The sequence below is a fragment of the Xiphophorus maculatus genome, chromosome 3 (genome assembly GCF_002775205.1).
Source record: "Xiphophorus maculatus strain JP 163 A chromosome 3, X_maculatus-5.0-male, whole genome shotgun sequence".
NCBI lineage: Eukaryota > Metazoa > Chordata > Actinopteri > Cyprinodontiformes > Poeciliidae > Xiphophorus > Xiphophorus maculatus.
Genome location: NC_036445.1, coordinates 12,941,770 through 12,955,679, shown reverse-complemented (window position 1 = coordinate 12,955,679; position 13,910 = coordinate 12,941,770). Strand labels below are relative to the sequence as shown.

The window sequence follows — 13,910 nt, the reverse complement described above, 5'->3', positions numbered from 1 at the left end:
GAAGAACCTCGAAAGCTGCAGGATTCCTGCTGAATCACCAACAGCAGCTCCTGTTCTGCCATTTGGCCTCTAGGTGGCAGCATGTCCTACACCTGAACGGGATGAAAACGGAAACATGAAGGTTTGACTGGCAGAAATGAAAGATGCGTCTGCTAAGTTTATCTTCTTCTCATCAGACGGATTTTCTTAGCTGGATGAGTTGATCTCCTGATGGTCAGCCTGGGAGGCAGAACAGAAGAAGAAGAAGCAGCAGCTGGTTTTCATCCAGTTGGTTCTGATGGGTCCCAGTTTGTGATGCTTCAAACTGAAATTGTTCTCCTCCGTTTCCTTCCTGCTCGTATTATTTCTGTTTATCGTTTTATTTTTGCTCACTTTATGTTTATTTTATTGTTTTATGAAACAGTTCAGAGGTTGTTGGTGAAACGCACCATTAGCTTCATGCATTAGCTTCCGCTAAATACCGTATCAGTACTGTGTAGCATTTTAGCTTCAGCTAAATATTGTGTTGAGAAGCTGTTTAGCTTTAGCTTCTAATTAGCGCCGTGTAGCTTATTAGAGCTCACATTAAATATCATGTTGGCAAATAACACGTTACTGTAGCTTTGTAGCATTAGCTCTCACTAAATGTGTTTTTATAGCGTTTTAATATTAGCTTTTACTAACATTATGTTGGCGTAGTGCTTTATATTTATGATTAGAGGTTTGGGGTTTGTGCAGCTGACTCTCTAGCCCCCCCAGCGGTCAGGACGATTTAAACTCACCTGCAGATGTGAACTCTGATCTTCTCACGTCGGTTTTATGTTTGTTTCTTAAAATTGTGTCATAACTGTTGAACATGGAGCCGTTTATTATGACGCTGGAACTGCTCAGCATGACCTTCCTCTCCCTCCAACCTCCTGCTCCTGTTTGTGTTTTTGCATCTTGTCCTCTGCAGCATGTGGGACATTCGGAGGACATGGAAACATCACATAGGAAAATCCGTTACCATAGCAACACCTCTATGGCTCCCCCTCCTTCTCTTCCTCCTCCTCCTCATCTCTGCTGCTATGCTTCGCCTCCCTCCCCCGTCCCGGAGCGCAGCATCCCTCCCTCAGTTTCCGCGCGTCGCTCTGAGGGAATAAACGCTCCAGAGCCGATTTCTCAGCCTGTCTGAGGATCAGCCCGTCCTCCTGCTGGACGGCGGGATGGAAGCCGCTCACCTTTGACCCATCGGGGGTTTTGGAGGAGAATACCAGATTTTTCTGTGGAGGAAGCAGAGAAATGTGAGAGTAAAAGCAGGTGAAACGTCTCCAGAACCCGACTTTGCTTCCATTTCCTGCTCTGGACTCTGAGCTCTTTATTCATTTGGACCGGCCGTCCTCCATCAGGTCCTCCTCCCCCCTCCCTTGGAGGCTCCCCTCTTCATCAGGAGGAGAGGAAGAGGAGGGCAGACCACACCCAGAGTCCCAGCAGCGCCGTCCTGCTCTTCCTGGCTGCAGAGTCCGGTCGTCTCGGCGCTGCCAGCTGCAGGGCGCAGAGTGTGTGTCGGTGTGTTTGGTGCCTGAACGGAGCCGGGATGCTGCTGCTGCCTCTGACCCTGCTGGCTCTTCAAGGTGAGTGGCTGTTTGTTGACCTCTGGCTTCACCAGGGTTCCTGGTTCAGTTTGTTTTTACTGGAGTTAGCCGCAGGAACAAGGTCAGCATGCAAACTTTGGTATTTTAACCAACACTTCCTCAGGCTTTCTGGGACTTTTCCTCATGCATGACCTTCAGAGATGCTGCAGAAACATCATCGTTGGGGATTAGAAGAACTATAAGAGCTGCGTGGAAACCAAAATAGGAGAACATGAAACAAATAAGAGCCAAAAAAGAGAAGCTTAAAGACGAGCTGTGAACTTCTGGACGCCTCAATCAGTCATAAAATATTCAGATCAGGCTGCAGATAGAAGTAAAGATGGACAGGAAGGAAACGATTAGCAGCGATTAAAGGTTGAGTTTAAAAGCTTCTGAACCATAAATATCCACACTGAGGCTGAAAATGTCTCCAAACAGGAATTAATTCTTCTTTTATTAAACAGTGGATATGTTGGGAGTCTCATCTGACAACAAACTGCTCTAAAATATTATTATTTTAGTTATTTTCCTGAACTTTACCTGTATTTACAGGTGGTTTTACTAATGAAAATTTGAGTAAACGGCTGAAATGTAGAAAAAATACAGAAAGTTGCAACACGTTAAGTGATGCTGCTTAATGAAGAGTTGCTATTAATTTCCTCTGCAGAGGCAAAACTGTCCTCCTTTAAAACCATAATTTACATTAAAATGCTGGGAAACATATTTAGCTGATAAAAATGTTGATTTTTATTTAACAGCTTCATCTGTGGAGCATCAGCAGGAAGGATGAGTGTAAAAGTTCAGTAAAATAAAGAGGGATGAGTGGGAAAAACCTAAGGTTTAAATATGGAGGAGGAAGATGAGTGGGATGAAAAGGAGAATAAACAGGAAAAGGAGGGATGAGAGGGATGACGAGGTTTGGAAAGAGGAAGAGAGAAAAACTGAGATGTAAAGAAAAAGGTGGAAGATTATTATTAAAAATGGATGATGATGATGAGGAGGAGGAGTCTTGAAGAGGGATGAGTGGGAAACAGATGTGAAGAAGAAAGAGGAAGACTATTGTGATGAAAAGGTAAAGAATCGATATGATACTTTGGACGTGGGAATAAATTAAAAAGTCAAATAGACTGTTTGTATTGAGATTTTTTTTTGTGTGAAATTCATCAAACAACCAAAACATTTTTTAATATTTAGTGATTAGATTTAGTGTGAGATGCTGTGTTTTTTTTATCATTTCCACTTTAAGGCCCAAAAACATCTGCTGGTCTGAAAGTGAGAAAAATCCCCTGAAACCTGGAAAAGAAGAACGTTCTCCGCCAGTTTATTCATCTTCTAAAAGGTCAAAGTTCGTCTTCAACAGGATGCAGGAGCTGCAGCTGAACTCACTGCGGTTCAGGAAACTCATGCAGTAAATAAAGTTCAGCTGGACGCAAAGCAGGGAAACAGAAGGAGGAAAATGCTGCAGATTCATGAATTATCCACCGGCTTTAATCTGGTTAGTAATTAAACAGTGTGGAATCCAGCAGCCGCCGGGATAATGACTGGCCTCCCGCTGAGAGCTGCGGCGCCCGGGCTCTTTGTGTTGGCCGCCGCATTACGGAGCCATTAGTCTGCAAATGGATCCCGGAGGCAAGTTCTGGTCAGAGCAGATCGCTTTTATCAAGGCGGTGAGAAAACAGCAGCGCAGCAACGAGCTGCTGGCTGGATGCAACGAAAAGACCGAAACCAGCAACAAATCCCCAAATCAGGCCACAGAGGATCGAGCTGCAACATCAACAGGCAGGAGGAGTTTCTGGTGATGTGCTGGACTCCTTTTGTTATCCAACAGAACCGGTACCGGGTCTCCAGGGGTCTAAACGACCCAAAGTTCTGCTCAGTCCAGCAGCTGTTTGCTCCTCTTCCTGTCAGGGCGGGACGCTCAGCTGATTCTTAGCTTTACCTCCCACTGTTTACTGTGTTGATGTAGCATTTTAGCACTAGCAAACGTCCAGTTGGGTTAGCATGCTAGCATTAGCGGTGTGGTTAGCGCTCTAGCTTAGCGCAGCTAACTTTTCACTGATGTGCATGATGTCTTTAAGGCTCTAACATCTTTCCTCTGTCCCAGAAGAGGATCCAAACCATGATGCCGCCTCCTGTTCTGACCCGCAGAACCTTTTTTAAAAGGCAGTTTGACCCAAAAGCTGGTCAGAACCGGTTCCTTACATCCTTCAGAATGAGTCGCTGCAGTTTTACAGCTGGTCTCTCAAACAGGAAGCTGTTGATTGACGCTCTTCATCGGAGTCATCGCTCAGCCAAACGGGTCGGATGTGATTTCGCCACTCGGCTCCGTCTGGCAGCTGAGTCCAGACGGGACAGAGTTCGGTTCTGATTCTGTTTGAAGCTCCGGGTTTCCTCCACGGGTCTGTCCCAGACAGACGAATCTGGAGCGAGATAATTCTCTATGACCTGATTACACACACACACCCACACACACACACCCAGACACACACACACACGCACACACACGCAGACACACACACCCACACACACGCACACACACCCAGACACACACACACACCCACACACACGCACACACACCCAGACACACACACACACACCCACACACACACACCCACACACACGCACACACACCCAGACACACACACACACCCACACACACGCACACACACCCAGACACACACACACACACACGCACACACACCCAGACACACACACCCACACACACACACCCACACACACGCACACACACCCAGACACACACACACACACACACACACACACACCCAGACACACACACCCACACACACGCACACACACCCAGACACACACACACACACACACACACTGACTGTTGGCGCTGCAGGAATCTTCTAGAATTTCCTCCTGACTTTAGTTTTTTCTTCTGTTCTGGTTTCATTTCTCCTTCATTTTGCAGTTAAAACAAAGAATTACCATAAAATCTACGTTTTTTTCTCCGTTTCTCACTAAAAGTTATTTTTCTCACCAAAACAAAAATGATTGTTGGAACAAAAACAAAGTAAAGATTTTAATATTATTATTTCAAAAAGTGAAACTTTTCAGTTAAAAATAACAAACGAAGACGAAGCAGCAGAGGAAGATGACAGATGGACCGAGAAGGACAGGAAGTGCTGCAGCTTCGTCAGCGTTGGTGATGCATGGCTGCACTGTGTGTGTGTGTGTGTGTGTGTGTGTGTGTGTGTGTGTGTGTGTGTGTGTGTGTGTGTGTGTGTGTGTGTGTGTGTGTGTGTGTGTGTGTGTGTGTGTGTGTGTGTGTGTGTGTGTGTTTCTCATTCGTGAGAAACGTCAGGACGGACAGACTGTCCCAATCTGAGGAACGGGACTTGGGGGGACAGAGGACCCCATTGTTCATCTTCTACTGAAAAGTATTTTCGCTCTTTTGGATTCAAAGGATCTAGTGTGGACACACACACTGAACCAGAACCAGAACCGGGCCTTTTGTGTCGCCAGCAGCTGCAGAGTTTGTCCTTTTCTGCAGCTGGAGGACGTTTCAGTCCTCAGAGACAAACAGCTGCTGATGTGACGGATTAAAACCAGCAGCAACAAAATCCTAATCTGCTGCTTCTGCATAATCCCAGACGTCAGAGTCCAGCTTGCAGGCCGGATTCCTGCTGCTGGACTGGGTCAGCGTCCTTCCTGATGTGATGACTCTGCTCTCCTTCCTGTCGCTCTGCATCTTCGTTTCTCTCCGCTGCGTCTTTTCTCTGCCTCCTGCTGCTCTGGTGGGTCCGAATCGCTCAGCGTTACAGAACCAACCCAACGGAACCAACCCAACGGAACCAACCCAACGGAACCAACCCAACAGAACCAACCCAACGGAACCAACCCAACAGAACCAACCCAACGGAACCAACCCAACAGAACCAACCCAACGGAACCAACCCAACAAATCACTGGAACAAGAAAATACTAGAAACAGTCAAAATTCTCCGTCCACAGCGGCGGCCATCTTGGATTGAGTCGGAGAGTCCGAACCGAATTCTCAACTCCCGTTTAAAAAACGTGTTTGAACTTTTATTATCCAGCCTCATTTTACTGCAGTGGAGACCAAAAGTTTACATACACCAGGGAAAAGAATCGTGCAGCTTTTTAATGTGGCTGTCTGAAGTTAACGTATCTTGTTCCAGGTCAGCAAGAATCACCAGGGTTATTTCTATGTGCCAAAAGACAGAAATGATCTGTTATTGATTGTTTAAAATCTTTAAGGTCAAAAGTTTTCATACGTTCCCTCAGGATCAGGACAGCCGTCTTTAAAACTTTGTGGCGGACATCGTCCATCTGCAGCTTTAACTTCCTGGATCTGGATCTGGATCTGGATCTGGATCTGGAGCTCGTCTCCTTCCTGAGTGTGACGGTTTCCCATCCTCTCTTTAACGTCATGAAATTGTTTGAACAGATGACGGCGGCGCCTCCCGGCGTCGGCGGATCATCGCAGGATGAACCAGAATCACGCAGCTCCTGATTCTCTTCCTGATTTCTGCTGTTTCTGAAAGGAAAATTGTCTTTAAGCATTTCATGTTGAGGACAAACAGCAGCAGAGGAGATTCATGCAAAGCAGCAGCTCCGCCTCAGGCGCACACACACACACACACACACACACACACACACACACACACACACACACCCACCCACACACACACACACCAACCAGCAGACCCCTGATAAACTCCAGCAGACGATGCTGACCTTCAGTTTCTGCTCTGATGTTCTTTTACTTCCTAAATGAGTCACTTAAATGATTTATTTCCTCTGCTGCTTTTATTTCTCGGGGATGTGGAGTCGTGAGATTTTACACCTGTGACCTCTCTGACCTCCAGATTTGAAGTTTTTGCTGCTCTCGCTTTGTGACAGCTTCCTGTTGAGCCTGATGAATCCTGCAGCCAAACTCCAGTTTTTTCCCGTGTTTGCCGCAGAGCGTCGTGAATAATCTGCGTTTTGGTACCGGAGGCCTGCTGCCGTCTGTGTCTCTGCCGTGAAGTGATGAATGTCTTTGGTCGACCTCCGGCAGCTGGAGCTGCAGCCTGTAATTAACACCAACAATCCTGACAGGCGAAGGAGATGATTGCAGCAGAGATGAAGCTGAAGCAGCAGCAGTAGCTGCTTCCTGTGGAAGCAGGAAGTATTTATAGATGCACCTTTTGCCTCCGGTCTGTTCGGCTGCGGATCTGACAGGCAGATAACCTGAAAACCGGAGAATCTGGCCTCAGATCAGCCGTCGCTCCGGGTTGAAACGTGAACCTGTGAGCTGCAGCCGAACTGCGCTGGACTCAGACCGGAGCAGCAGGAAGCTGCTTCGGTTTGAGTTGGAATCAGGGTTAAAGGTCAAGAATCTGATGGAGGAGGAAAGCTAACAGATACCAGCAGAATATCATGTTAAATCATTTTGCAGAGATTTTTTGCTTTGTTTTATTAGTTAAATTGTTGCATTTCTATGTTTATGTGGGATAAAGTTGTTTGCCGTTGATCAGCTGATGTTCAGAAGTTGATTCGTCTCAGAAACCCGATTTCTACAAAAATCAGCCAGAATGTGGATCCATCATACAGTCTTCGTTCTGCTTGGGTCGTCTTTAAGGTCACAGACGTCTCAGACGGCCTATCCAAAGTCTTGCTGCGATATTGAACGTTCTTCATTAAGTCTTGGTTCTGTTTTAGGAAGGACTTGGATGATCAGTTGGACGGTCAACGCCAAGTTTTATTGCGATCCTGTTTGGTCTTTATCGGGTCTCAGATGGTCCGACTAAAGTCTTACTCGGGTCTCGGATCTTAAAGCTTCACAGTTTGTGGGTCAGAACCTTCTCTGATGGAGGAAATGATTTGTCCTTCGGTGTTTCTGCAGCGCAGCAGAACTCAGCTGCAGCGATCGATGCTTCCTCACCTCACAGGCAGGAACAGGTTTAGAAACATTCGTGTTGCTGCTGGTCAAATGAACAACTGATGAATAAAAACAGTCAGTAAGTGAAACGGTCAGTTGGTCGATATGAAACGATGATGAATAAACAGTTTTCTATATAATTTTGCTCCTAATATTCTCTTTTCCTCCTTTTCCTCTGCAGCTAACCTTTGACCTCTTCTTGTTCTCTCCCCTCATCTCCATCTTGCGATCGTTTTCCTGTCTGTCCTCCATCGTTCTTCCCCTTCATGCTCCTCTGCTCTTCAACAGCCTGAGATTTAAACCAAACACATTTAAAGGTTTTATCAGCGTTGATCTGATCTGGAGTTTGTTTCCTGTCTCCTCCCCCCCCTCCATCTCGTTATTTAAAATGAAAACCTCCCATTCCCTGCCCCCCATGCCCCGCCCCCCATACCCCTCATGCCCCGCCCCCTGAGGTGAAAGTTCAGGGTAGCACATCTTTGGTTGAGAGCGCTGCTGAGGCCTCAGTGGAAACTGCGAGATGCAGTTTGAGACAGAAACGTTTGGAGCTCCAGGTGTGTTACTTTGGCCGATGACGAGTTTGTGTCATGATAATAATGATAATAATGATAATAATTGGCATATATAGACTCTCGCCTCTATATATGATGTTGGCTCCGGTTGGGAACTGACAGGATGCAGAACAACCGTCTAACTGTAACCTTTTATTTCCTCTCAGTTTCACATTTTGAAGAGAAAATTTCAGCAAAACTGAAATCCAAATTTATGGAATCGCCAAAGTGAAGCGATGAGCGGAAATAAAAACAATGCAAGAAAAAAAGAACCAAAAAGATAAAAAGTCACGCATGTGTTGAGGAAGCACGCAAAACTACAGCTACAGTAGCTCCTGCTGTTTTCTGAAGTACTGAGAGTTTGCCTGCGAGTACTGAGAGAAAACGCCGCGGCTCCTCCTGGAGCCCCACGGCCGCCCGCGGCTCTCCTCTCTGACCTCTGACCTGCGACCCAGCAACCGGCAGGAACTGACAGAAACTCCTCCTCGCTCTGCAGCCGGCCTGTGCGGCGGCGCCTGCGTGGAGGTGGACTCGGACACGGAGGCCGTGGCCAACGAGGGCTTCAAGCTGGGCTGCATCTCCTGCAAGATGAGAGCCGAGGTGCCGGCCAAAGCCGTGGTCACCTGGTTCTTCAGGAGCTCCGACGACCAAGACTTCTCTCAGGTAAGGATTCACAAATGATCACTCTGCTGTTCTCACGCCGGCAGGTCGGGTGTTGTTGTCATGTCAGGCTTAACAAAAGATGACAAAGAAATGATTTTCTTCAGGGGAACAAACTGTTGCTGAGGTCAGTCAGGAATGTGACGGCTCCAGGGTTTCCAGGGTTTTTCCTGTGCAGGTTTTTATAGTTTTGTGATCAGCAGAGAAATCCTGCAGAAATGATCCACCTGCTACAGCTGGAAGCAGCATCACTGGTTCCCTCACTTCCAGGAGCTCGTCTGCAGGATTCCTGTTCGGTTTTCCAGCTGATGTTTGTTTCCTGCCTGTGGGAATCGGATGCCTTCATCAGCAGAGAGCCGAGTCTGACGGCCATCCGCTCACTGCAGGAGTCCAGACAGGAAGCCTGAGGTCCTGCAGCGGCTCGGCGTTCCTCAGGGTTGGGTTCCTTCAACGTCTCCCGTCTCTCCTCTGCTTCCTGTTTCAGCTCTATGAGTACGAAGAGAAAAGAGGCGACATTCTTGACTCGCGTTTCGAGGAGCGTCTGGACTGGAACGGCAGCAAAAACACGGAGGACCTGCAGGACGGATCCATCTACATCCTGAACGTGACCTTCAACGACACGGGGACCTACACGTGCACCTTCAAGAGAACCCTCATTTACACCAACTATAACTTTGAGAACAGCACCACCAAGCTGATCCACCTCCACGTGGTTCCAAAACGTAAGAACCGGGTCGACGGGAATCTTTCTGCTCCTCTGCTGCAGAGTTACAACAAAAATCTGTTAAACAAAAATAGGGCTTCATTTTTCAGTCATATCTTCACCATCTTATTCATTCGTTCATTAATATCACAGTTTAGTTAGCAAACTAAATATTTAGTTTGAAGCCAATTATTTAGCTTCAGATCTGTAAACGGAACGATTAGCTTCAGTTTACAGATCAATATATTTTCATATTTATATTGTGATGCCCAGCTTTTACTTTTGAAAATCTACTTCTGCTTATCAGCAAACAAATTTTAATGTTATCTAAATATTTAGCTCAATATTTTAGTTTTGAGCTAAATATTAAACATGCTAAATAGTTTGGAGCTAAATATTTTGTTGGTTAACTAAAAACTTAATATTTATTTAGAAACTCTGAGGTTTGAATAAATAACATGAATTTCTTCCTGTTTTCTCTCCTCTGAGCTTCTTATGTTCACTTTTCGTTTCGAGGTGGACAGAAAAACTGCAGCCTGGTCGTTTTCTCACTTCCTGACGACGTTTAAGGAAAAATAAAAGGAAAACTGAGTCAAGATCGTTTTCTTTTTTTAAAGCTTTTTCTATCAGAGAGGTTTGATGGAAACATGAAATCTGCTTCTCAGGTTTCGTGTCTGATTGTTGGCAGTAATCTGATCCCGCTGAACGTTGCTGCAGCTGCAGCAGCTCATGCAAACGCTGCTGCAGTCGGTTTGTTTGCTGAGCTGCTTTTCAAACAAACTCATCTCATGTTTGCTTTCAGTCGCACCTTTATAACATATTTCTACTTTTATTAAATGTTTGTGTTGGAAACGAGCCTAAAAACATCCATTCATACGACATGAAGCTGCAGCCGATCGTGAAAAGAAGCTTTTAGTGGAATTTATTTAGGATTTCAGTCAGAAACCAGAGAAGTGAGCGGAGAACACGGCCTACCTGCTGGTCTGCAGCTGTTCCCACTGCGCAAACGACTGGAGGTCACTGGGTTTCCGTAGCAACCACTGGCTGTTATCTGTGTTCCCTGTGTGTCGCCGTAGTAACCAGAAGCATGGCGTCCATCCTGTCTGAGGTCATGATGTACGTCTCCATCATCGGGCTTCAGTTCTGGCTGGTGGTGGAGATGATCTACTGCTACAGGAAGATCTCAGCGGCCGGAGAGGAGGCGCTGAGGGAGACCGAGTGAGTGATCCAGACCCGGATCGGGACCAGGATCTGGATTAGGATCCAGATCCAGATCTGTTTCAGTACGTCTCTCTGTCCCTGCAGGGCCGAGTATTTAGCCGTCGCTTCAGAGAGTAAAGAAAACTGCGGCGCCGTCCAGGAGGCAGAATGACCCGGTACGTCTAACAGGCTTCATGTTTGACTTTTCTTCCAGGTTTTTCCACCAATGTAGTTCCATACCAGCACAATCAGAAAGCTCCACTGGTTTCTGATTTTATTTGTGTTTCTTCATCTTTTCTGCAGCCAAAACAAATGAAGTGAAACGTTTCTGAGCTGCAACTTTTCTTCTGTTTGCTTTAAATTCCAGGTTGATGGAGAGTCCAAGACGACGTCCCTGAGGAACTCCGCCTGCCTCTCGTCTCTCCTCGTGATGGAAACCATGGAAGCCATGAGCGCCGGCAGGACTCAGAGAAGACGAGAGCGGAGCCGCTGTAAATATGCTTCAACTCCAGACCGCCTCCCACTGCATGCTGACCAACAGCCAGTCCTTCCTCCTCAGGTCTAACTCACCGTTTGCATTTAAAGATGACATTTTAAAAAGAAAAACGGCAACAAATAAGTCTAAAAAAAATCCTTTAAGAACTGCAGCAGCTCACTGCCAACTGTTAAAGTAGCTGAAGTTTTTCCCCGTTTGGATTTTTTCTTCCAAAACCTGCAGAAAAAGAGAAAAACAAACATTATTCATCAGTTATGTATCAAAACAAAACTGGCATCATGTTTCACGCCTCTGCATGTTGTTTAATCACAGACTCAACAGCGCTGCAGCAGCGCCACCCAGTGGACCAAAAGAGAAACGACACGTTTCACCTGGATGCTCAGAGGTTTACTTATCAAATGAATCAATAAATTAAAGTCCAGGGGCCTCAGTCTTCACATATCACAGCTGAATATTCTGCAGAATATCAAACTGTGGACATTCTGTCAGTAACCTGCATTATTACAGCTGAAACATTTTAATTGTGAATGTTTACTAACCTGGAGGAAAACGGGCCGATGTGGGATCTGCTGCTCCGGCAGCGAGGAGATGAAGCCATGAAGAGTTTAACATCCAGCAGACTCAGGTCTTCCTCCATGCAACTCTGGGACCAAATTAGGCTTAAAATGATCTATTAAAAGGTGCTTTGACCAGTAAAAAGTCGGTAAATATTCAAATATACCTTGCAGTCGGCATATTTGGACAGTTTTTAGTCTTTTTTCGACTGCATGACTCCAGGAGTGCTTTAAGAAGTGAACTCACAGCCGATTTCTGCCTTCCACCGATTATAATCTGTAATCAACCGTTAGAGTAAAATAACTCCAAGCTCCAGCTGAAGCCTCACGCTGCTGCAGCTCCTGAAGTTTATTTCTAATATATTAATGAAGTGAACTGAATGTCCAGCGTCTTTCTGAGCAGAATCAGAACTAAAACCCTGCAGAACATTTACATTCAGTCCAAAAGTTTCAACTTAACGAAGGAATAACTTACATTTTATTTAATGTTGATTTGTTTGTAACCGACAAAACTGAAGCAGATCAAACCAAATCTGTCTGAAAAAAGACAGAAAATCTGAATTTTTCACATTTAAATCTCAAATTTCCCTTTTTTTAAACACGTCTGCTAATCAGTTTTTCTTCCTATTTCAATTTGACTGAATTGAACTGGAAATCTGCTGGTGGTTCTGTAGACGGATTCCCATGAGACCAGAACCGGTCAGGAGTTCTGGGAGCTCACAGAGCGACAATCAGACCCAGAAACGCAGAAAACAGGAAGTTTAGGCGCAGAGCCGAGAAGGAAGCTGCAGCTCAAAGCGAGACTTCCTGAGTTTCACCTGCAGTCTCACTGCCGTGCAGCAAACGCTCCATGACACCAACAATCAGAAAAGGTCAGAGGTGAAGCCTGGTTTTCAGGTTGGATAAAGTTCTGGCACTTAAAGGCTTCTGTAGAAATTGACTTGATCTTCCTGTTAAAACTTTCTCCACCAGCAGCGTTTTAATCCGGATTAGGTGAAATCTGGAAAAGGGGGCGGAGTCTAATTGGGTGATTTTAGAAGTAATCAGTGATCATTTGTTGTTATGCATGAGATTGTTACTATGGTTACACAGCAATTGGATAATCCAGATTATTTGCACTTTTACAAAGTAAAACTTTCCAATTTCAAATCTGATATCTAAATTAAAATCTCTTCATGTGAAACAGTTTTATTTTTAATACAAATTTTAAAATGTAGAGTTTTGTGACGTGGGGCCAGCTTATGCCTCGGGCCGGCTCTGCTAGCTTTCCATTTTTGAAACTTGAGCTCCAGCAGCTTCTTCCTGCCTCCAGTGAACACGAGGGGGCAGCAGAGCGCTGCTCCTCTAACAGAACACCAAACTGGACAGAACCCGGCTAAGCTGCTCCGCTTCCGGTTCTGCTGCATGGAAACAAGAAAACCGCAGATTGGCTGCATGTGTCGCCATGGAAACGTCAGTCCCAACAATAAAAACATAAATAAAAGTTTCTCAGTCGGGTTCTGAGTCGTTCTTTGGGTCTGAATGTGTTTGTGAAGAAGAAAGGATCAAAAACCAACCATCAGCTGGTTCGGTTCTGAGAACCGAACAGAACCAAGAGAAAACCCGGGGAATAAAAACCGACGGAGCCGAAATGGAAAATATTTATGGATCTTCTGAAGATGAATGTGACAGAAAATCTGAAATATCAGGAAAAAATAATTTTTACTTTGAAGACTTTATAATTTTGGTTTTCAACGCACAAACATGAACGCAGATCAAATTAAACGTTTTAATTAGAGGTTATGAAAAATTTGTACAATTGGTTATTTTTTAGGATACAAAATAAAATAAAATATTTTCTATAAATGACAAATTCAGATGTTTAAACAACTAATATTGTAAAATATCTAAAAATGAGAGAATTAGTTTTACTATTTAAACATTAAATTTGTGCAAATTCAGAAAATAATCTAAACTATTAAGAAATTATATTAATTCTATTTGTAATGTGTTTGCAAAATTTTAGGATTTAATTGACGTTTAACATTCTTAAATAGTTTTAAGGACATAAATGTATTAAGGGATTAATTTTCTCAGCTTCATATTCATGATTGAAACAACCTTAAAATATCAAACTGGAAGTTTATATTTGCTTTTTTAGTATTCCACAGCAAAATAAAAACATTAACATTTATTAATTACAATTTTTATTTATTATTTCTAAACATTTAATTGATATTTTTCAAGAAAACGTGAAGAAAACC

At 44.7% G+C, this 13,910-nt stretch overlaps 1 protein-coding gene across 3 annotated transcripts; it reads left to right on the top strand.

Annotated features, from left to right (window-relative positions):
- The first annotated feature begins 948 nt into the window (after positions 1 to 948).
- On the top strand, positions 949 to 13,163 carry LOC102224234 (sodium channel subunit beta-1-like). Of its 3 annotated transcripts, none has more exons than XM_023331152.1 (7): positions 949 to 1,278; positions 1,368 to 1,592; positions 8,551 to 8,717; positions 9,199 to 9,436; positions 10,494 to 10,635; positions 10,723 to 10,793; positions 10,985 to 13,163. In XM_023331152.1, the coding sequence occupies exons 2-6, from the start codon at positions 1,556 to 1,558 to the stop codon at positions 10,787 to 10,789; spliced, it is 651 nt and encodes a 216-aa protein (XP_023186920.1). In that variant the 5' UTR covers positions 949 to 1,278; positions 1,368 to 1,555; the 3' UTR covers positions 10,790 to 10,793; positions 10,985 to 13,163. The 3 variants fall into 3 exon arrangements, with proteins under 3 accessions (XP_023186920.1, XP_005801854.1, XP_023186921.1); XM_023331153.1 differs by adding an exon at positions 7,792 to 8,057 and having other exon boundaries at positions 951 to 1,592; XM_005801797.3 differs by having other exon boundaries at positions 949 to 1,592.
- The last annotated feature ends 747 nt before the right edge of the window (positions 13,164 to 13,910 follow it).

Excerpts from the sequence above, each read along its gene's own strand:
- LOC102224234 (XM_023331152.1), top strand. The coding sequence starts at position 1,556 with ATGCTGCTGCTGCCTCTGACCCTGCTGGCTCTTCAAG. Across the intron at positions 8,718-9,198 it reads ACGACCAAGACTTCTCTCAG|CTCTATGAGTACGAAGAGAA; the intron begins GTAAGGATTCAC and ends TTCCTGTTTCAG. Across the intron at positions 10,636-10,722 it reads GAGGCGCTGAGGGAGACCGA|GGCCGAGTATTTAGCCGTCG; the intron begins GTGAGTGATCCA and ends CTGTCCCTGCAG.